The following is a 22,856-nucleotide window of genomic DNA, read 5'->3' as shown; positions in this document are numbered from 1 at the left end:
GGGCAGTCACGGCAGCACACAGTTGTCGCACACGATGAACGAAGAAAAGAAACGCGTGTAAACCGCTTAGCTCAGTGCCGCCACACCAAATGGGGTCCTGTGGAAATGGGTTCCTGTGGAAGGACTCTGCCAGTTCCCACACCGTGGGGCCACCGGCTGCTCCCCCGGCCTTCGCTGCCTCGGTTTCTTCACCTAGAGAATGGGCTAGACAATTCCTGCCATCTCCTACATGAAGATGCCTTGAAAAGCATAAAAGCCGAGAAAAAAAGCCGAGAAAAAAAGCCGAGTTAAGGGTTGTTTTTAAAAGAACAGCAGGAAGCAAGAAAGAAAGAGGAGGAGGGACGCCTGGGTGGCTCAGTCGGTTGAGCATCTGACTCTTGATCTGGGCTCAGGTCATGATCCCAAGGTGGTGGGTTCGAGCCCCGTGTCAGGCTCTACACCGACTGTGGAGCCTGCTTGTGATTCTCACCCTCCCCCCCTGCCCCCACTCTATCCTCCTTCTCTCGCTTGTGAGTACGTTTTCCCTCTCTTAAATAAACAAACAAATAAATTAAGTTGGGACTTGAGAAAGAAAACAAAAAGGGGGAAAGAAAGAGAGAAAGCGTGAGAAGGACGGAAGTAAGGAGACAGGTGCCGCAGGGTGGAGAGAGGCCTGGGAAGACAGAGGATAGAACGCAGGTTTGGAGTCGGGGTTGAGTCCTGCTTCTGCTGCTGGCCGGCTGTGGGCCCCGGCAAGAAATTCAGCCCCTGGGAGCCAGGTTTCTCGTGTGTGAATGGGGACGGTCGTGATAAAGCGTAGTGCCGCACCCTACGAGGAACAGGTGCGTGAGCCCCGGATGAGAGGTGGCCCGTCAGGCCGGGCCGAGCACCGGGCAGAAGCCAGCGCGGGCGCTGGGCGAACGGAGCTGGTTTTCATCGTGATCTCCCCTCGGTCCCACTCCCGCCGCCTGGCATCCCCGTCCGAAACGTGGCAGACCCCGGCCGGGCGGGGAGGCGGGGGGCAGCGCAAAGCCCACCGCCCGGATCCACTGGCCCGGCCGATGGATGGGGCAAGTACGAGCCGGGGAGAGCTTGGGGCTCGGGGGTGCGGCACTGCGCGAAACCCACACTCTCTCTGCCCTCGGGGCGGGGAGGGGGGGGGGCTCCCACCCCAGCGGGGCGGCGGGCAGGAAGAGAAAACAAAGCGGACACCCACCCGGAGGGCGGAAGACCGTGAGCGCCTCACTGAAAGGCGGAAGCCGGGCCCGAGAGGAAGGCGCGGGCACAGGCGGGCCTCACCTGGCGTAGTCCAGCCGCGGCAGCAGCAGGCAGAGCCCCACGCACAGCCCCAGGAACACGTCCGCGGTCAGGAAGAAGGCCAGAGTGCTGTCCGTCACCTCGCTGGACGCGGCCAGGTCCACCAGCAGGGCCACGGCACTGATGGTGCCCCCCATGGCTCCTCCTGCAGAAAGCCCGAGAAGGTGGGCGTGGGTCCACCCTCCCGGTCCCGGGCCCGCCCCCTCTCTGCTCAGGCTTAAAGGAACCAAGATAAAAAACTCCCCCTGCTGAGAGCTGGCTGTGGCCTCTCCCAGGATGCGAGCGCGGGCGGCCTGAGCACCCACCCTATGACCGTGTGGGGTGTCAGGCCCCCCCGGCAGATGGCTTGTCAGTCTGTAAAATGGGGCTAATACTCGTCCTATCCATCACGGGAGGCCTGGTGGGTATGTTGCACTGCCTGGCTGAATGGATGAGTCTGCCCACAACAGGGGATCTGGATACGGATTCTCAAGGAGGCAGGAAGGTGCTTTGTGCAAAACGCAAACAGCAAGCCGGTCGGCGTGGGCACGGGCTGCTCTGTCATTGCCACACAGCTCTGATCAGGGGGCACTTTTCTGCCCACTGTTGCACAGAGCAGGAGTGGGGAGGGACAGTGTAGGGCCTCGCCTACAGGGAGGCTCTGCAGGGAACAGCCCATTGCCCTGACGGAGGACCCTTTCTCCCTAGCCTCAGGGTGAGCCTTCTTAGCCTGGGTGGGCCAGAGATTGGGATTTAAAAGGATTGCAAAGAAATGAAAGCTAGCACAGTCAGGAAGAGCTCAGACTCTGGAACCGGAACACCCGAGCCCAATACCGGTTTCTCCCACTTCTGGCGGCGTGGCCTCCAGTAAGTCACTGAACCTCTCTGTGCCTCCATTTCCTCATCTGTCAAATGGGGATGCTACTCATAGCCACCTCAAAGGGCTGTGGTGAAGATAAAAGGGGTTACTACACATAAAGCATTCAGAAGGGTGCCTGGCACACAGAAACGCCCTATCAATCCTCTCCGATTCCCAGTTAAGCGTTTGGCTATTTCTGTCCCTCCTACATCAAAGCGGCAACAACAGGGTAAACCCCTGGCCAAGAGGGAGCCAACTTCCGAGAAGCGGTAATCCCCACCTGGGTGTTTTGTAAGAAATGGAGCTAAACTTCAGTAAGACACTTCCCGGCTGCCCTGAGGAAGAGATCTTAACATCGCTGCCTATTGATTTCCCTCTCTCTCCCCAACTTGTAGGGAATTTACAATATTATCATCAACAACAAACCAGGCCTCGGGGAGCTCATCTTTCATGACTCCCTCCTTTTATCTCATCAGTTATGGAAATACATGCAAATGAGGGGTTTAAAAAAAACACCAGTCCCAAACAAATGAATTGTTCCTCAGATGCCAACACACACGGAATTCACAGATGGGCTCCTCTGGACGAAAAGCGATGGGGGCCGGTGGGGTGGGGGTGGGGGTGTCTCTGGGAGACGGGGCCACCTCCGATTTTCCAGGGGGAAGGACACCCGATGGGGGCGCCACAGAGTGATGATACTGGCTTAGGGCCCAGGGTAATTAATATTGAAGCCTGTGTACCAGAATTCTCCACTTTTTCAAAAACGGGCTTTCAGGGGCGCCTGGGTGGCGCAGTCAGTTGGGCGTCCGACTTCAGCCAGGTCACGATCTCGCGGTCCGTGAGTTCGAGCCCCGCGTCGGGCTCTGGGCTGATGGCTCAGAGCCTGGAGCCTGTTTCCGATTCTGTGACTCCCTCTCTCTCTGCCCCTCCCCCGTTCATGCTCTGTCTCTCTCTGTCCCAAAAATAAATAAACGTTGAAAAAAAAAATTTAAAAAAAAACAAAAACGGGCTTTCTGAAAAATTCATAGGAGAGTCCCCTTTTCTAGAAGATTCACAGGTGGCCAGCTGTACCTGAAAGGCCCCTTGCAGGATGGAGGGAGAGGAGGGGACAAGGACTCCTTTCGGAGACTCTGGTGACGGAAGAGTTTACATCCAACGTTCAGGGCCATTTCCCTCAGGCTAGGCGTGTTCTTCTGGAAGCACTGCTAGGGGCTTATCGATTGTATTCCAGAAACTTAGAATAGGGACTCCTGGGTGGCATCCGACTTTGGCTCAGCTCAGGTCATGATCTCGTGGTTCCTGAGTTCCAGCCCTGTGTAGGGCTCTGTGCTGACAGCTCGGAGCCTGGAGCCTGCTGCAGATTCTGTGTCTCCCTCTCTCTCTGACCCCTCCCTGGCTTGTGCTCTCTTCCTCTCTCTCTTTCAAAAATAAATAAACATTAAAAAAGAAAGAAAGAAAGAAAGAAAGAAAGAAAGAAAGAAAGAAAGAAAGACCTGGCAACGGGTCCCCTTTATTTTCCTTTAGGCCCCAGGATTTCCCGGGATACAGCCAAAAGCCTAATCTGATGGCGAAAATGGCAAACAGACTTGAGCTCACATCTGAACTCCGATCTGGTGATACGAACACCTCTAGTGGGTGACTTGAGAAGGGCTCAGAGGCTCAGGAGGAAAGGTGCGGATCTATTAGTGATGTCTGGCACTGGCATGGGCACGGAGTGGGGATACACACATGTGCAAGGTATTTGTCATCCCTGCCACGTACAGCCTGGCATGATTAATTAGTGGACACAGAGCAGATTCTTCGTGAAATCCTTCTCGGGTGGGCAAATGCTTACGGCATTCCCTCACACAACAGGGACGTGCCCAGACACCGAACAGGGCAGCTGGGCCCCTGGTTCTGCCTTAAGGGATGGTGTCTTCTGCAAAAGCACAGATTCTTACTGACCCACCTCCTTTTTATCTTGTTGGGACATCTGAGCGGGGGAGCAGAGCTGCCGAGGCCTGGACACCAGGCTTAGGATCAGCATCAAAGTTCAGCCAGAGGGGTTGGCCCGAGTCACACATCTGCGTCCCCAAAGGATGCCAGAGTTCAAGGTTAATGGAGGTGTTTATTTGCTAGGCAGGCTATCGGCTGCTGAGAGGCTGGGTCTTGTTCATCTGTGAATCCCTGGCACATAGGTCTTCTATAAAATGAGAAAGGAAGAAAAGGGGGAGGAGCTAAGAGGAAGGAAGAGGAAAGACGGAAGGGGACAGAAGGCGCAGGGACAGGGAGGAAGGGGAGGAAGGGATGCGGTCCCGGGAGATGGCGCTTGGTAGGCACACATTCTTGCCAAAATTGGCTGCAGCTGGCTTCCCTCCCGCCTGCTCTCCTTACAGGATGATTTTCATGTTGTCCCGCTGTCACACGTGGGTCTGTGTCCTCTCCCCTCAAATCCAGGTGGGCTCGTGGCTACGGTAGACGTGGCCCTAAATGGCTTCCTCGTCTAAGTCATGAAAGGAAATGATGCTTCTGCCTGGGTCTCCGGGGATGCTCACTCTAGAGACCCAGGCACCATGCCTCGGGGAAGCCCACCGCCGTCCCTGCCGACTCCTGCCCAGATCACAGATGTGTGGGCCAAAGAAATGACCGTTAGTGTTTGAAGCCACTAAGTTTTGGGGTGCTTTGTTACCCAGTAACAGATAGTGGACACACAGCTAACAGTCGTTTCCTTTTCTGGAAGGACCACTGCATGCTCCCCTCTGCCTCCCCCCGCCCCCCCACCACCGCGTGACTCCCAGGGGGCCCGACCTCGTCCGCTGCCCGGAGCCCAGCTCTCACCTGATATCAGCGCCTGGGAATTCCTCATGGGGAAGGAGCCAGTCATGCCGAAGACAGTGCTACTGAAGATGGTGGACGTGCCGCTGAGGATTGCCATGCAGACAATGGTGACAGCAAAGAAGCCACTGGTCCAGGACGAGGTGTCCACCTTCACTAGCGCGGTCATCAGCAAGAAGACGGCCAGCATGACGGTCAATGAGGCCAGCACACGGACACGAATCGGAACCCTGGAGTGGGGATGCCAGAAGCGGTCAGAGATCCCCTCGGGGCCTCCCACGCCAGACCAGGGTTGTCGAAGGTTCTCAAGGGAAGCAGGTGAGCTCAGTGGCTGGGACGGCCCACTCTGCAGCCTGGAGGCCTGGGCCTGAATCCTGCCTTTCTGGCTCACTAGCTTGTGGCCTTGGGTCAGTGACTCTGGTTTTGGCCTCTGCGTCTGCATAGCAGGGAGGAGAATGGATCCACCCGAAGGGAGGCTCTGCAGAGGGGAGGGTGCAGAGTTCAAGGGCAAGTATCAGCTCAGGGAAAATGCTCCTTGTCATCTTGCTTCTTTTCATCTTGCTGTGAGGTCCGAGGACAGGAGGACATGGGGGCTCTCGAGGCAAGTCCCCGCTCCCCCACCACAGGGCTGAGCCCCCACCGGGTCTGTCTAATGTTTCCACGGAGCAACCACCCTCTGGGCTTCCCTCTCCCAAATCTTAGCAGCGGGGGGAGGAGGGGGAAGGGCAGAAAATCATCATCCTCATACAGCAATCACCCAGCGAGTACTTAATTTGTGCTAAGTACTCTTCGAAATGTTTTCTATGTGCTGGCTTGCTGAATCACGCCAGCCCCATAAGACAGGCTCTCTCTCCTCTCCTGCACAGACAGGGAAGGAAACTGAGGTCAGAGATGCTGAAGAACTTGCTCCACGTCACTGGGCTGAGACCCCAGGAGGTCTGGCTCTAGTCTGCGATCTCAGAATGACACTCTACCACGTCCCCGGAAGGAAGGAAATACGGGTGGTCCAGAGCTGAAGGATTCTCCTGGGATGGTCTCAGTTGTCACGGGCAGCCACTGATGCCAGGCTACTGCACCCAGGGCGGACCCCCAACTGAGTAGGGTACACACTCCTCCCAGCCCCCATCTGCCCAGACACTGCCCTGAAGGGAGAAGCAGAGAAGGCTGGCTCTCTAAGAAACTGCACATTTTTATTCCAGGGAGTATATCATCTAAAGGGGCTGTTTAAATCATCAGATTAGACTAAGCTTTAAGCCGGATTGGATGTTTGCTTAATTTTCCCGCTAACCAGTGGGTGAGGGCTGGGAGAAAAGCCAGATTAGTTATACACGGTATTTTTTTTTTTTTAATAAAAAAGAAAGACCTGAAAGGTAAAAAGGAAAAAAAAATACATATATATGTACATAAATAGGTGTAAAATGATGAGCACAAGAAGCAAGGATTTTTCAAAGTGCTTTTGTGGCCCCAGGCTAACTTGAGTTTCTTCTGATCCTCGTTCTGATCCTCGCTGGAGGGAGAGCAGGTGCTGCCTCTGCTTTGTAAGGGGCAGAGGGGAGCCTGAGAAAGCGAACAGGCAGTTCAAGGTCGCGGCGTGAGTCCGTGGGGAGCGAGGATGAGGACCCGGGTCTGCCGAAGCTCTGTTAACACCCCTTCTCTCTGGTGTGTTCATTCCACAAATGTGTGTTGGGCAACTACTGTGTGTCAAGCGCTGTGCTGTGTGGGACAGACACAGGACAGACAAGGGACAGTGCTCCATCGGGAGGGCCACAGGGCCTCCCGGGCACGTCCAAGGGGGCACCAAACCCACCCTGGGTGTCACACAGTCTTTTGTCAGGTGCTAAGCTGGAGTGTAAGGTGTGTCGGGCTGTGAGCACACGCGTCTTGTGAGAGAGAGAGCACGGCACGTTCAGGGAACTGAAGTGGCCTCTGGGTGCAGGTGAGACTGGGGGCAGAGGCTGGAGAGAAGCAGAGCCCTATCCTGGAGGGTCTTGCCTCCCTGCTAAGTGCCAAGACTTGATCTCCAGAGTAGGGTATAGAGTTGGAGTTCAGGCTTTGTCTGCCAGCATCCCTTTACCCAAAGAACACTCTTCTTGGGGCACCTGGGTGGCTCAGTCGGTTGAGCGTCTGACTTCGGCGCAGGTCATGATCTCACGGTCTGTGAGTTCGAGCCCTGCGTCGGGCTCTGTGCTGACAGCTCAGAGCCTGGAGCCTGTTCCGGATTCTGTCTCCCTTTCTCTCTGCCCCTCCCCCGCTCACACTCTGTCTCTGTCTCTCGCAAAAATAAATAAACATTAAAAAAAAAAAGAAGAACCCTCTTCCTTGTGTGCCAAGTTGTTCTGGAGAGGTGGCCCGCCATATTGTCCACACTGACCCAGCCACAAATGATGATCACCCACGTGATGAGTGGGTCTGGGGTGACTGGAGCGTCCCATGCCACCGGTCGCTGCACTGGGTTAGGGATTGGCGCGTGCGCCAGGCGGGGTCAGCCAGTCCTCCCCAGGACCGAAAGGTTGAGAGAAGTTCACTCTCTGCCATGACCGTGTTGGGGGCTAATGGTTGCCACCTGGCCGGCTGCACGGACAGAGATCACATTTGGGATGAAGCCAGGCAGACACACACACAGAGCCCAGGGATGGTGCAAGAGGAGAGCCCTGGGGACGTACACACTCTCCTAGATCCGACAATGTGATCCCTCTTCGGGTCACTACTGTTTATTACCAAGAATGCCAACTAGCACCAAGAGGCACCTCAGGGTTGCTAGCTGGGGAGCAGCATGGTTAGATGCTCCACCCCCATGCCCTGCCGCTACCAGGAAGCAGGCTGCAAGTGACAGGTAATTAACACGCCCCAAGAGCAGCTTTCAACCAATGATGGGGAAGTGGGTGGATAAACACCCCAGCTCCCTCCCCCTCAGGTGTGTGCTCCACACTGGCTCCCAGAGTCCCCGGGTCCAGCTGGGTCACTCTCTATGGGAGCTGGTTTGATAGGCATCCTGTGTTAGCAGTCTTCTCCTTCTATCCCTTTTCTCCATTCTTCCCAAGTAAACTCCTCTCACTTAAATCCCTGTTCCAGGGGCTGCTCCTGGGGAACCCCACACCAGGATGCATCTTCCCAGGGTTTGCAGGGGCCTCACCCTGGGCAGGAGCTGATGGGCAGCAGATGGGGCACTTGGGCCCCTGGGGGCCCAGAGAATTGGGTGTAAGTGCACACCAGGTGCCCTGGAGGCTGTGGTCAGGCCTTACTTCTGATGCTTGGGGTAGTTCCACACATTCGACCTTGTCACACCGTGCCCCCCACCCTCTCCCAGCAACTGGAACTGCCCCAACACCCCGAAGATAAGAGCTAGCAAGGGCACACAGCCTGGTTCAACATAATGTTTCAGTTTACGGTTATAAATGTTAAGGAAATCAAGTGGAGAGAGAGGCTGGGGACCGATGCCAAAAAGCTTTAACATGATCCTTGGGGCAGGAAGAAGGCCCAGGACAGCCTGGGAGACATGAGGAGGACAGTGGCCCGTCTTGTTCTCCCACTGGCCCAGGTGGGCACAGGGCCCGGGAGGCACCGGTGAGCATCTAGTGAATGCACAGGCAGGCAAGGCCTACGGGCAGTGCAAGGAGGCTCTCACGCTGGGCCTAACCCCCGGTCGCTCTCTGCTTCTTGACCCCCTCAGCATAGCAGGGAGACCCCTGGGAGCACTTGCAGCCCTTGAAGCCAGCCTCGGAGAGCGGCCTCTGCCTCTAACCACCTCCTCCCAGACCCGGCCTAAGACGAAGTCCACCCCAGGAATGCTGATGGCATCACGGGAGCTTCTGGGGCCTGCCACAGCAAAGTAATTAGTTGCCTCAACGGGAAGGTTGCTTTGGAGAGAGCTGGGGGGGCTTCTCACCCAGCACCCCCGGGGGCGGGCAGCCGAGGGAAGAGTGGGAGACGAGGAGGTAAACGCCAAATTCAGGACAAGAGCAATGCAGTTCCCTGCTCCGCTCTGCTGCCCCCACAGGCCCCTCACCCGCACAGGCTTCCTCCTTACCTTCGAATTACCTGCCGCAGGACCCTTTCTCCTCCTGATCCCTGATCCCTGGGCCCCAGGACCTCAGGGATCTTGCCTGGGGCTATTTTCAATGCCCATAAAGCTTTATGGCAAGAAGCCCACCCCACAGGCACTAAGGGGGGACAGGCTGGCTTCACTCTGTTTCTTCCACTTTGGCAGGGAGCATGGCCCAGGGGACGGCGATGCCGTTAGGATTGTGGGGAAAGTCCAGGCAAATGTTGCCCCGGAGTCCGTGGTTCTGCTCTCGGACGGGGGATAGCCAAGATGACTGCTTCAGCCCCGGGACCCTGGGGCAGGCCACGTTAATATGAGATTCTCTCAGAGGGCTGCCAGCTCCCCACCCCCTTGCTCATGAGGGCTCAGCACCCCAGGGGACTGATTTCTTCATAAGTCTCTCAAATGTAAATCCTCCTCATAAGTATTTATGATGCTGCAGATTTAACATAATAAAACACTTGGAGATTATGGATGAGCCAGTCAGAGAAAGCCAGGGTTCTCCAGGAGGGGAAAAAAGGAGACATTTCAATCTCGCACATTAAATAAAAAACAGCTTAGCCCCAAACCATCTTCCCACAACCCAGAAACAGACGGAGGCCTGCGAGCATTCCCCACACTGTCCTCGCCCTTCTGCTGGAGGCAGGAGAGGGGCAAGGGCGGGTCCTGGGGTGGGCTGGACCTTCTGGAGGGTGCCCTGTAACGCCAAGCCTTCAGAGCCAGCTCCCTGCCTGACCTCGGGAGGGTGGCTGCCTTGGCCATCCACTGTCCCCGCTACAGACAGACCTAGACCTTCTTCACCACCTCCTTCCTTCCGGGTCTGCGGTGCATCTCTGGCTGCAGGGAGGGGCTGGCAAACTAGGAGGCAAGTGGTCCAGGGGTTCCAGGTACAGGTGTAGGGCGAGATGGGTCCCAGTTCTCATCTGGCTTCACCCTGCTAATGGCCATGTGACCTCCGTGAGCCTGCTTCCCATCTATAAAACAAGGTAACAAGTTTCCAGCTCTCGGACTGTTGTAAGGATTAAAGGAGATAATGCTCGGGGCGCCTGGGCGACTCAGTCGGTTGAGCATCTGACTTTGGCTCAGGTCACGATCTCACAGTTGGTGGGTTTGAGCCGCACGTCGGGCTCTGTGCTGACAGCTCAGAGCCTGGAGCCCGCTTCGGATTCTATGTCTCCCTCTCTCTCTGCCTCTCCCTGCTTGCACTCTGTCTCTGTCTCTCAAAGTTGAATACAAGTTAAAAAAAAAAAAAGTGCTATCTCCTCTTATTAGAGATTACTCTCCTAGATCCCTGTCACTGCTGGCCCCTGACACCACTGCTGACCCCTGTCCCAGGCTGGCTTCTGGCCTGCTAGACCCCACGACCACAGAGGAGGCACTCCCAGGTACGATGCCAGCTTGGGCCATCCCTTACTGGTCCTGTGGTCTTGGTTACATCTCTTGACTTTCACCTGAAAAGTGGCTAATGTCATGGCCTCCCTCCCGGGTCGCTGTGTGTCACCAGGTGTCAACCCTTTGTTATAGTTCAGACAATGACTCCAGATCCGTCACTTGTACGAGCCTGGGCTATCCCTGCTGGACAAACCCGCATCCCTAGGGCCAGCCAGGCGAGTGGACGGAGAGGATCACGAGAGTCCTGAAAAGGAGGGGGTAGTGAGAGAGACTCAGGGGCTCTCCACCACGGCTGTCACCCCCTCTTCATCCTCCTCCTCCCTTTGTGTCCCCTTCCTTTCTTCCCGCTTTCCCTCCTGTGAGCCTCTGCCAAAGACCCAGCTCTTCCCTCCAGGGGCTGGCAATGCTGAGGGGACACGTGGCCCTGCCCTGAGCTCCATTCCTCTCCCTCCTCCTGGAAGCGGGGCGGGGGGGGGGGTCCTCTGGAGGGGGAACCCCACCTTTGAGGACACTGAGGGTAGCCCTGTGCACCAGGGGAAGGCACAAGGAGGCAGGTTAAGGGTCAGCTGGTTTATGATTGGGTTGCAAAGCCCTCAGGCCATCTGGAGCCCATTCTGCTTCTCGCTCTTACAGCCTGCACCTTGGTTGTAAAATGGATGCAAATCCTTTCACTTTCCTTCTCGTGACAGGCGGGTCCGTGTCCCCTTGAAACCAAGTGGGCTTGGTGAGTGCCTTGACTGGCTGAGTCCAGCGTCAGTGCCACCATGTGGCTACAGAGACCTTGTAGCTTCTGCCTTGCTCTCTTGGAGCACCTGCTCTTTAGCCACACCATGAAAAATCCTCCTGCCTGAGGCCAACTTGCAAGAGACCACGGGGAGGGGAGGGGAGGGGAGGGGAGGGGAGGGGAGGGGAGGGGAGGGGAGAAGGAGACAGGGGCCGGCGAAGGCCCAGCAGCTCCAGCCCAGCTGTCTGCAACCACATGAGAGACACAAAGCCAGAGCTCCCAACTGAGCCTGATGACTCCCAGATCCTGAGCGATACTAACCACTGTTACGGTCTTAAATCACGGTGCTTCGGGGTCATTTTAGCGCAATGACAGGGGATTGGAACAGCCCCATAGCTTATGTTTGGAGAGTCCGGTCTATCCAGGCTTAGCACACGTGAGGCACAGGTGCTGCCCTCTCTCCTCCCATGCGCGGAGCAGACATCACCAATCAATCGCGGCACACTCCCTGCGGCCGGACCTGCCTCAGGGTCCTGTTCCCCCCGAGATCCAGGCAGTCACGATAAATGTGGCTGCACTGAGTGAAACTGATTGGCCATCGGTGAGCTAAGGTTTCAGTAGGCTGTGCCCAGAGAAGCCCAGGTCTCTGGTGGTAACTCAGGGGCAACGTAGGCAGAGTAGCTAGGGCTGTTGCTCTTGTGAACCTAAATGACAGTGGATGGCAATAGTCCCCCAGTGGGACTAAGGGCCATGCTAACTTGCCTGGCTACTTCCTAAATCAGTCCTTCCTCCACAGCTCTCTCCCGGCCCCCACTCTAACACAGTGTCAGACGTTCCCCACTGACCCTCTGCGAGTGGTCAACACGTGAGCCGGTGACCCATTTCCCCAGAGCGAGAGCCAGGATTGGGGGGTGCCAGCCTCTCAACTTCCCACGGCTCTCAGACATGCTTGGGAAACCAGCCTCCCTTGTTCCCCAGCACCCCCCCCAACCCCCCGCCGCCATCTACATGCTGTCCTTTGGTTGCTAAGTCTGCGGCCCAGGTAGCTGTTGACAGGCTCCCATGAGAGGGAAAGGAGGAAGACCCACGTCCCCACATGCCTCCTGCTGGCTGCTGACACCATGCCACGGCGTGTGGCTGGGAAGTGAAAGACCAGCTCCCCAGCTGGGCATCCCATCGGGAGGTCACGGATCTGACTTCTCCATCATTATGGAGGAGTGTGGGCTGCCTGCCTCCCTACTTAGGCTGCTGCCCTTGAAGTCGGCAGAAAAGCAGCCGCTGTGAACGAAAGGCAAGTGGAGACGCAAGGAGGTGAGGGTCAGGGGCTGGCAGAGAAAGGAAGTGGCCTACCTGTTGACGAGCAGGAAGTTCGCCATGAGGCACAGCACGGAGGAAACGGTGGAGGCAACGGTCAGGTAGCTCTCAAAGTAGTTCTGCAAGCACAGAAGTGAGGAGGCTGCTGATGTCACCTGGGAGGGACGGGAGGGCCCCACTCGAGAGCGGAGCCAGGGCCCTCCTGGGGGGCTTCTCCCCACTGTCTTCAGATACGACTGATGGATAAGTCTAGCCCAAGACGGCACGGGCCCGCCTCTTTACGACCTAGGACCATTTACTCGGTCACACAACAGACGCCAACATAAGCTGTGCTAAGTGCTGGGGACACAAGTTAGGATAAGACATTGTCCCTGCCCTCAGGCCCCCAATGCTCTGCAGCCCACACTCCCACCTATTCTTTTTTTTTTTTTTCCACTCCCACCTCTTCTACATGTCCATCCACAGGGGAGGCAATGGGGACAGGACTCAACTGTGAGCACGTATACACAGAAAGACTGTGCCCCACCGGCCTTCTTTGCCCACTGCCAAATTTCAGTTATCCAAATGCGTGTTGTGACCCAGCCACATTCTCATGTTCCTGCAACCAAGTGAGGCCTCTGAGAAATACACCAACCCAGGGGTGCCTGGGTGGCTCAGTCGGTTAAGCGTCGGACTCTTGACTTAGGTTCAGGTCATGATCTCACAGTCATGGGATCGAGCCCTGCATCGGGCTCCTTGCTAAGCACACTCTCTGTCTGTCTCTCTCAAAATAAACATTAAAAAGTTAGTTTAAAAAAAAAAAAAGACACACACCAAGACTGATCCCTGTAGGGAAACTTTGTTCCAACTCTGGATTTGCTTCCTCAATAGAGCTGCTACCCAAGGTCAAAGCCATTTTGGAAAATGGCTCCTAGACTGGCCAAGATGAGGACAAAGGGCATTTTTCTAGAAGCAGTTCTGGGTTATTCCAGACGAAGTGTACATGAGACCACACGACAAAGAAATCCTGATTATGAAAGCTGTAGGGCAACTGTGTGTGTGTGTGTGTGTGTGTGTGTGTGTGTTTAATTTTTTTTAAGTTTATTTATTTATTTTGAGAGAGAGGGAGAGCGAGAATGAGCACGAGTGGGGTAGGGGCAGAGAGAGGGAGGTAGAGAGAACTCCAAGCAGGCTCCACACTATCAGCACAGAACCTGACTCGGGGCTTAAACTCATGAACTATGAGATCACAACCTGAGCCGAGATCACGAGTCGGACACTTAACTGACTGAGCCACTTAGGCACCCCAACCGTAAGCGTTTTTCGAAACTCAGAGAACTGTCCACTCATCAGAGTAGATTTTACTGTGTATCTGGTATCTCTCAATACACCTGTCTTAAAAAAAATTAGAAAAGGCTGACAGATCTTGGCTTTGGTTGTTGTACGTTGCACCACGAACCCCAGGTTGGTAACGATCATGGGTTCTGAACCGTGGTAATAGATTACACGTATTAAGCGTTTACTGTGTGCCAAATGCAAGGGCTTTATATGGAGTATATTGTTTACTCGACAAAATAAAAAAGAAGCTGTGAGTATTCTACTCTGGAAAGCTCACCAGATTGACTTCACTGAGGAAACATTTTGAGTTACAGATGTGCCAAGCACAAAGGACAATGTGTGCAAAAGCTTGCCAATGTGCAAAGAAGTGTGGCAACTGTAGGGATCACTACGGAGAATGAGACATGCTTCTTGCCCGTTAAGAACGAAGCATCCCACTGGGAGTGTAGGATAGAGTGTGAAGGTATTTTCATCTCAAAACACCACAGGAAGAGATGTCAGAATTCCGTGGGTTTTTTTTTTTTTTTGCCAAGTCAGAGGTAGGAGCAGTGTGTTCTATAAGGGGTTCCGGGTGGGGGGAGTGGGACCAGGAAGGCGGATCACGAGACAGAATGGGAGCGAGTACCAGTTTGGGGAAAGGTCCCCGAAGTGGTGGGAACGGAGTCAAACCTTGAAAGAGAGGGTCAGATCTGTCCTTTCCGGGGGAGTCTGACCGCAGCGTGGAGTGCAAGAAGGAAAGATACCATAACGAGCTCCTCCTGGTCTGCAACGGATTGTTCCACGGTCCCTTTTAAAGCCGGCAGAGTTCTTTGCGGTCTTTGAAATCTGCACCCTGAATATCAGGTTGTGGTGGCCTTGCAATTAAAATGATAATCACAGCTAGTGCGGCCCATCAACCATGAGCCTTAGAAATAGCCTTCCTCCTCTGAGGTGCTACCTCATTGTTCCTGCCCTGATGGGCTCAGTAGAGCCTGGACTGGTCCGAGGCACTCAGTCAATTACGTCTTGACACAGTGGCTGAGCCTACGTGAGGCCAGGCAGGTGGCAGGCGGGAACCATGGAGAAAGGCCCTGAGGAAGAGACAGCTGCAGGTGGGGGCCAAGCCTGCCCCAAATCCGAGCCCCCGGCGAGGCTCTCTTTACTCAGTGGCTGCTCGCTCCGTGGCCAGTCTACAAACGACCATCACATGGGATGCAGAGTCTCTGTCTTTGTTTTTTCAAGCAAGCTCAGGTTCCCTGAACATTTTAGGAACGGGGATTTTCTAGGTAATTGAATGTTCCGGTTTGTCGATATTTAAGCAGAAAATTATCCTTCTATAGTTGGAGAGGGTTTTAAATATTGACGCCCGAGTAGGGCTTGTGACTCCCTTTCTGTTGACAGAGCTCCTTTTCTCTGCTTCACAAAGAGCACACAGAAGGGGCAGAATGGACTTGACCCTGGGCCATTTTTCTACTGGTACAGATTGGGGACTGCAGATGGCTATGTGGGTTGACTCAGCATACCCCAGGGAGCTGTCTTTTTTTTTTTTTTTAAACTTAGTTCCTGATATAAACATGCAGGCGGCGGGGCGGGGGGGGGGGGGGGGTGTTACTTACTTGCCGCTTTTGCCTGTGAATAGAGTTCTAGCAAAATGAGGTGTGGTGGGCAGACCCTCCCGATGGTCCCCACAGTCCCAGCCTCCTGTGTTCACACCCTTGTATGTGATCCCCTCTGCTAAGTGTGGGTGGGACCTGTGACTTGCTTCTGACCAAGCAAGGGGCCGCCGACATCTGTGATCGTGTGTATGGGGATATGTTACACGACATGGTAGCACCTGTCTCGTTGGACTCCTTTCTTCTCTCCCTTGGTGGCTTAGAGGGCACAAGTGGCCATGCTGGGGAACCCCATGTGGCAAGAACTGCAGGTGACCCCTAGTTGCTCAGAGAGGCTTCTGGCCAACACCCAGCAAGGAACTGAAGTTCTGAGTCCTACCACAACAGCAAGGAATTGCATTCTGCCAACAATCCAGGTAAGCCTGGAAGTGATCCTTCTCCAGCCGGGCCTCCAGCGAGACCACACCCCTGGTGACCCCCTTGATGGCGGCCGTGTGAGACCCGGAGCCGAGGGCTGTGCCCCGCCCCCTGGACCACAGATACCGTGGGGTAATAAATGCGTTATTTTAAGCCACTAAAGTGTGTAGTATTTCGTTACACAGCAATAGATTCCTAATTAAAGAGGGCTTTAGACAGCTGAGGTCCTGCTATCGGGGTTTTCCTGAGTATCGCCAGCTTCTTGTAGTTTAAACTCAGCGTCTCATCGGAAACAGGGACAGCTGAGCATGATCTTGCCAGACACGAAGACCAATATGTCTGCCCACGAGGGGGACAAAGGTTATGCTTGCTGAGGTCCTTGTCAAATCCTCCGAAATTAGGATCCTTTTTGGGGGTGGCGTGCACGGATTCCAAGAAACAGGACTCAGTTCATGGGCCACCACCAGATCTGCTCACCTTGCCTGGCTCTCAGGACATCTGCCTCGCTACCTGACCTCCCGGTCATAAAGCCACTGTCACTGCTGCCCCCAGAGAAGGAGCTGGCTGCTGAGGAGAGACCCCTGTGCCCGGGTCCTGGCCGGGCTGCGTCCCAGAGGCTCTTGCTCCCCGGGTGACAATGAGAAGGGTCAGGTGACACTCCCCGAAGTCGAGGAAGGCGAAGCCCCGCGAGGCAGGCTGTGACCAGTGAGAGGCAGGAAATGGAGAGGAGACAAGAGATAAACTTCTTGACTTTCGTCTCCCCCAACCAACTGTTCAAAAATGCGGTGGCCCCCGTGGCTTCTCTGGATGTGTGCTGGGCGCCTGAGCAGCCAGCTGTGTTTCGTTGCAAAGCTGTGGCCAGCCCAATAATGCTGCGGCCTGCGTTTTCTCTCTCTCATCTCCGCCTCACTTCCCTTTTCCCTCACTCTTGCTTCCCTAGAACTGCACACCCTGAGATGGCCTTGGCATGGAACGTGTGGCCTTGGGCTTCTTTCTAAGAAGCATCCCCCAGTGAAGGCCCTCCTTTCCATCCTGGATGATGCCCTTTGCAGGCTCGCAGCTGGCATTTCCCTCCTGGGTTCATCTCGTTTTCTTCCAAGGGATGTTGGGGCCACCGTCTCCTATTTTACCCCGGGAAATGCAAAAACGTCTGAATACTGGTTCAAAAACATTGGTAACAGGCCTGCCCCCTCCAAAGCAACCTGTCATCTCCATCCCATGGGGCAATCTTATGTCATGCGATGGCTGGGGATGGTTCATGCCATAGTTCGCCTGCACTTGGGACTGATTCCTAAGAGCTGCCTCAAAAGGCTCTGTTATTTATCACACCAGGTGCCCCCCAACATGACTGACGACCGTGACCATGAACAGGGTGAACCCAAAGACCCCAACGCCCAGCTCCAGCCACGCAGGAGTGCAGGAATGAGGAGAACACTGGGGCAGTGGCACCAGGCCACCTCGGGTGACAGCGGAGGCTATGCTTTCCACACCCACAGGAGGCACCAGTCCTGAAGCTCTTCATAGTTGTGCAACATGGCAGCCTTGTTTTTGTTTTTTGTTTTTCAAATGTTTGTTTATTTTTGAGAGAGAGCGAGTGAGCACGAGTGGGAGAGGGGCAGAGAGAGAGAGGGAAACAGAATCCGAAGCAGGCTCCAGGCCCTGAGCTGTCAACACAGAGCCCAACGTGAGGCTCGAACTCATGAACCATGAAGTCCGAAGTCCGACCCTTAACTGACTGAGCCACCCAGGGGCCCCACGGCATCCCTGTTTATAGGTTTCCATGGAAAACCTAAGTCCTAAGGAGATCGGTCTAGGGCTCACGTTACTGCAGGCAGAAAACTGATTCAGCAAGAAGGCAGGGCCGGAAGGTGGGTGGATGCAGCAGGGCAGGGCCTGATGAGAAGACAAGGCCTCTCCAAGCCGTCAGGAGACCCAGAGGCAAATCCCACGGCCCTCGGCCCGGCCGGGTGGCCACTGTTGATCAGATTAACAACCCCTTCCCTTGTTTACCAAAGATGTAGCCACCCTTGTGTGCCCCGCACTGTGCTGGGGGCTTGGTGTATAAGAGAGAAAAGACAGGGTGCCTGATGCCCTCTGGGAACACGTGGCCTGGCACGATCCTATAGCTCGAGCACAGTGGACACGAGATGTGGCGGGAGGACAGAGAGAGGGGCCGGAGGGCTTCCCACAGGAGGCCCTCTCAGACTGTAGCCTGAAAGACTGGGGGAAGTGTGCCAGACAGAGGGGGGAGGAGGGGCTGCTGGTGGAGAGACGGCACTCCAAGAGGAGGGAACAGCATGTGCAAAGGCATGGAGGGATGCTTCCTCGCCACTCACGAAGTTCCTTTGTTGGAACGGACTTCCTGGGCATTGACAGGAATCTGCTGAACTGCGACAAAACCATTGAATCCAAACACGCTGGGAGAGGCAGGAATGTAACCAGGGCACGCCACGCCCTCCCCCCTTTCAGGGTGCTCAGGGAGTGGCCCCATCCGCCACCATTCTGAATTCGCCAAGCCCGTGGGAGGCGAGGCCCAGCTGAGGAAGAAAGAGTATCTTTCTTGTTGTGTAGCTAACCTAAACTCCCCGCCCTCAACCATCTCCCTGCATGCTGCGGTTACCTGGGGGCTCGGGGGGGGCTCAGCACCCTGGCAGCAGTAACACCAAAAGTCATCCTTGGCACTGGTCAGGCAACCCAAGGAGCAACACGGAACCCCTGCGGAGCACCGGGTAACTGCCAAGTGATCAAAAGCGCTCACGCGTGGCCTGCACGGACCCCAGGCCCTTTGCTCTTGACGCAGCCTGTAAGAGCAAGGCAGCGCTGATGTGCTTCCGTTTTACAGATACGGAGCCAGAGACCCACAGAGGGGATCACCTGCACAGAGGCGCCTACCTGGCGAGTGGCAGATCTCCTGATGCAGGCAGGGCAGGGGTGGGGTGGGGGGATATTTCGCCACTCTAGCTGCGGCCGCCTGCCTCGCAGACGTCCCCGGGATTGAGGCATGTCACCGGGCCGCCCCAGTGGCCGGCGTGGGCAGCCCATGCGTCTTCCCGGCAGTGAGCAGGGACCAGCTCGTGGAAGTTGAGGTGCCACCAGGGAGGCATCGGCTCTCTGCCCCAGCCCTTAAACACGGGTGACCTGCCCAAGCCAGCAAACGACGGGGTTTGATTCCTCTCCCCTCTGCGGTTCACTCTCTTCTCCTTAAACCCCAACGGTCCCTTCCCCAGGGCATTTCCACAGGGCTGTGGCTCTGAGCAGAGTTAAAAGGAAACATTTGCAGAGAAGAGCCGTCACTTCTGTCAGCCACCCGAAATGGATGGCCACGGTCCGCTGAGGAGCACGGACCATGGTACAGAGGACATAATAGGTGGGAAGAGCCGGGCAGGCTTCCAGCTTCTCTCCTGGCTGTGCAAACTCGGGCAGCGCCCCGCGCCCCGGGTTGAGGGGAGGTGGGGTCCCAAACCCAGACCGGGCACGGAGCCTGGCCCCGCGGTGCCAGCTAGGAGTGGGGGAGCCGCTCTGGCCTGGGTGCGGGGCACTCGATCCGCTCGTGATGGAGATGAGAAACTCATTTTCATCCGTCCCCACTCCGGCCCTGTTTGCGAACCCCGGGAAAAGGGGAGAGCCGCTCGGCAAACGCAATTTAAAAACCCACCGGAGCCAGCTGGCCAGATGTGAGGCCCATTTTACGACGGGGAACGCGTCCCCCCTCCTCCGCCACGCCGAGAGGCTCCGTGCTAAGCGTCTCTTCTGGAAGAATTTAATTCTGGGCTCCGAGTCCAGGTAAAGAGGTTTCTTCGGGCAGGGAGGCCCCGAAATGAGCCCGTTTATCTCTGGCAGGCCCTGGTTAAGCTGCTTCTCCCCTAAATGCTATTTGGGCACTTTGAAATAAGTGCAGCAAATTAGTCACGAGCTGCGGCAGACTAACTCGGTGCCCGGCCGCCCGGCGGCTCCCAGGCAGCTTCGGGCAGCCCCCACCTCGAGAGCGCGGCGGCAGAGGCAGCTGGCTCCTGCGGGGCGAGAAAAAGCGATTCAGGCCCGGGGGTGGCAGCTCGAGGCAGCAAAGCGTTACCTGGATCACAGGGGCATGAAATTAGCAGCAGCGAGCAGGCTGGAGCCAAGAATAGTTTGCTGCAAACTTGCTGCCTTCGGATGGCCGAGCTCTATGGCCTGGGATGCTGCGGGGAGGCACCATCGCCCTGGCATCGGCCACGAAGCGAGCCGAGGGCAGGTGTCCCCAAGGGCTGCAGCTGGCCTCCTGCCTCTGGGTTCCTGTGGGGGCACTGGCCCAGGAAAGCTAACGGGGGCACGGAGGGGCGGCGGGGGGGGCCAGCTGGGCAATGCCAGTTTCAGGGCCCAGAGAGGTGAGGGACCCGGGAGCCTGGATCCACCAAGGCGTGATGGGGTATCCAGGGGCCCAAGGGCAGAACAAAGCTGGGTCAGAATCAGACAAGTAAGGTCTGGAAAGATGCTGGCCAGACAGACCGAGCCACTCAAAGGACAGACCTGTGTACTCGGTTCCCACATCAGCCCACCGAGGCTCGGCCTCATGGATCACCTCCAGGCCCCGGTTCCTCGGGGCCACTGTAAATCTTGCTCACCCTGGAGGCCCTCCCCAGTCCGCGATCCTTTTTTACACCTCCTCTGGAATCCCCGCCAGGGGATAAGCAGAGTGGCTGAGATTTTCGGGAATGAGCCTCCCCGCCTCCCCCACCCCTGTTGTAGAGCACACCTTCTCCCCCCAGCCTAAGCTGACTTCTAGGAAATCTGCACCATGAACACTTGCCTTCCCTGCCTGCATTTTCCGTCTCTCCTTCACTGCTGGCTTTCCTTCTCATCTAGCTAAGGAAAACAACCTGTCTGATCTCATTGCCTCCAGCCCCAGGTCCCTCCTCCCTTTTGCCACGAACTCCTTAGAAAGGCAGCCTATGCCCTCCATGCTTACCCTTACCCCTCCCAGACTGCTCTGGGGAAAGACTCCTCCAAAGGGGCCTCTTTGCAGCCCACCCATAACCAAGGCGTGGTCAGGCTTCTTATACCATGGGCCACCCTGGCTATAATGGGTTGAATAGCGCCCATGTCTACCCAGAACCTCAGAATGTGACCTGATTTGGAAAATAGAGTCTCAGTGGATACAATTAGTTAAGATAGGGTCACACGGGACCAGGGTGAGCCCTAAATGCGATGACTGGTGTCCACATAAGCAGGAGAGGGCATTGGATGCCGAGACACAGCCACGTGAACAGAGCAGAGACCGGAATCGCACGGCCACAAGCCAGGGAGTGCCAAGGAGCCCCCAGGGCCTGGAAGAGGCAAGCGAGATTCTTCCTAGAGTCTTTGGGGGCAAGCATGGCCCTGCTGGCCTCTTTGTTTGGGGCTTCTGGACGCCAGAACTGTGAGAAGCAAATCCTGTGCCCACATCTGAGCGCCTGGTCACGGCAGCCACAGGAGACGGCCACACCTTCCCTCCAGCACTCTGCACTTGAACTACCGGGCCACCCCTCCTCCTCCTCTTTCGAGGCAGTTCAGTCCACCTCTGCACTCTGCCATCAGAGGTGCCTCCCGAGCCGCACGTTGAGTTTCCTCTGCCCCACACTCCTGCCTTGGGACGCTCTTGTCTCCCAGCTTGGATGAGTCCCAAGCCCCGTGCCTACATCCATCCGTCTCTGCCTCCAAAACAATTTTCACTGAAATTCAACAATTTTCAAATCCCGCCTGGGTGGCCTGCTGAGCCCCGGCTCCAAGCTCCCAAATCACAGGCCTTCAGGCACACCTTCAAGAGGACCCCAAGCCACCTCTCCCGAGGCTCCATTTCTCGGTGGCCCTCCTCAAAGTTTCTCTGCTTTTCTTCACCACCCCAGGTCGATCACTTGTCCCTAGATCCCACATCCCTAGCAAAGGACAGTGGCTTGCACTCCCACCCACACCCCCGGACTCCCCTCTGCCACCCAGGGCTCCAGGCCCTCCCCCACGTTTCCCCCACACCCCCTTGCTCAAGCTTCTCCCTGGGCCTGGCCACCCTCTGCCTCCCCAACTCCAGAGCGACTCTGGCCCTTGTCTGCCTTGCAGGGCTCGGCTACCTCCCCGCTCCTCTATGGAGCCTTGGCCCCCCCAGCCCTCCTCAGGCTCCTCAGCACACAGGCCCCTCTCCTTGGCCCCCTTCCAGGACACCCTGGGGGCTCCAGTTTGGTTAAATGACAGGGCATGTGAGGTGAGGGAGGCAGGGAGGGGAGACTACGGATGGTCTCAGGTAGCAGGCTGAAGAGGGGTGTTTGTCTCAGAAGGAACTAGGGAGCCATGGAAGAAGGCTTCTGCACAGCGCTGATAAGATCCGTGCTGCGCACAACAGGGGTCACCCGGCAGGTGAGGTGGACTGAACTCAGGGGGAGCAGCAGGTAACAATGGCTATGTGTTTATCCATTCACTTCTTCATTCAGGAAACAGCGAAGGCAGATAGAGCCCATTCACTTATTTGACAGTAACGACTGAGCACCTTATGTGTGCCAAAATGTGCTAGAGGCTGAGGATGCCATGAGGTTCTGGTGAGGGAGGCAAGAAAAAGCGTAAACAGCAAATTAAGGGGTGGGGATGGGGGAGACTGTAAGTTATATTAAGTGCAATAAACAGAAAAACCAAGTAAGGGGCTATAATAGAGCCTCATGGGGGTGCTGATGTTGGCGAGGGTGGTGAGAGACGACCTCTTGAGGGACGTGATATTTGGACCCGAGGACAAGCTACGCGAGGGGTGAGGGGACAAGCATTCTGACAGAGGGAACAGCATCCGGTTGGCCTCAAGGCAGGAGTGAGTTTGGTGTGTTGAAGCAACTGACAAAGCAAGCTGATCCTGGATTACAGGGAGTAAGGGAGAGAAGGGGGAGAGCAAGCTGGAGGCAGGGGCGGGGCGGGGCGAACAGGCAGAGGTTGGAGTTTGGATCTTATTCTAAGTGCAGCAGGAAGCCACTACAAGATCCTAACCAGCTGGGAAACCTGGTCCTGGCACACATTCCCAGAGCCCTCCCCGCACTCTGCTGTTCCGAATGCTTATAGCATCCCTCTGAGGGAAGATTCATATTGCAAATGAGGAAACTGAGGCTCAGAGAGGTCAGGCAC

General features: G+C 56.1%; 1 protein-coding gene across 1 annotated transcript in view; it reads right to left on the bottom strand.

The window, feature by feature from the left end:
* SLC29A3 (solute carrier family 29 member 3) overlaps positions 1-22,856 on the bottom strand; it is a 43,437-nt gene that overhangs the window by 5,803 nt on the left and 14,778 nt on the right. Inside the window, exons 3-5 of the mRNA XM_047825168.1 lie at positions 12,457-12,539; positions 4,952-5,178; positions 1,279-1,441 (exon numbers count right to left, since the gene is read on the bottom strand). Of these exons, the coding sequence (XP_047681124.1) occupies positions 1,279-1,441; positions 4,952-5,178; positions 12,457-12,539 (473 nt within the window). The remainder of the gene's footprint in view (positions 1-1,278; positions 1,442-4,951; positions 5,179-12,456; positions 12,540-22,856) is intronic.

Source organism: Prionailurus viverrinus, chromosome D2 (assembly GCF_022837055.1).
Source record: "Prionailurus viverrinus isolate Anna chromosome D2, UM_Priviv_1.0, whole genome shotgun sequence".
NCBI lineage: Eukaryota > Metazoa > Chordata > Mammalia > Carnivora > Felidae > Prionailurus > Prionailurus viverrinus.
The sequence above is the reverse complement of the archived record's forward strand: the minus strand, read 5'-3'. Positions and strand labels throughout refer to the sequence as shown.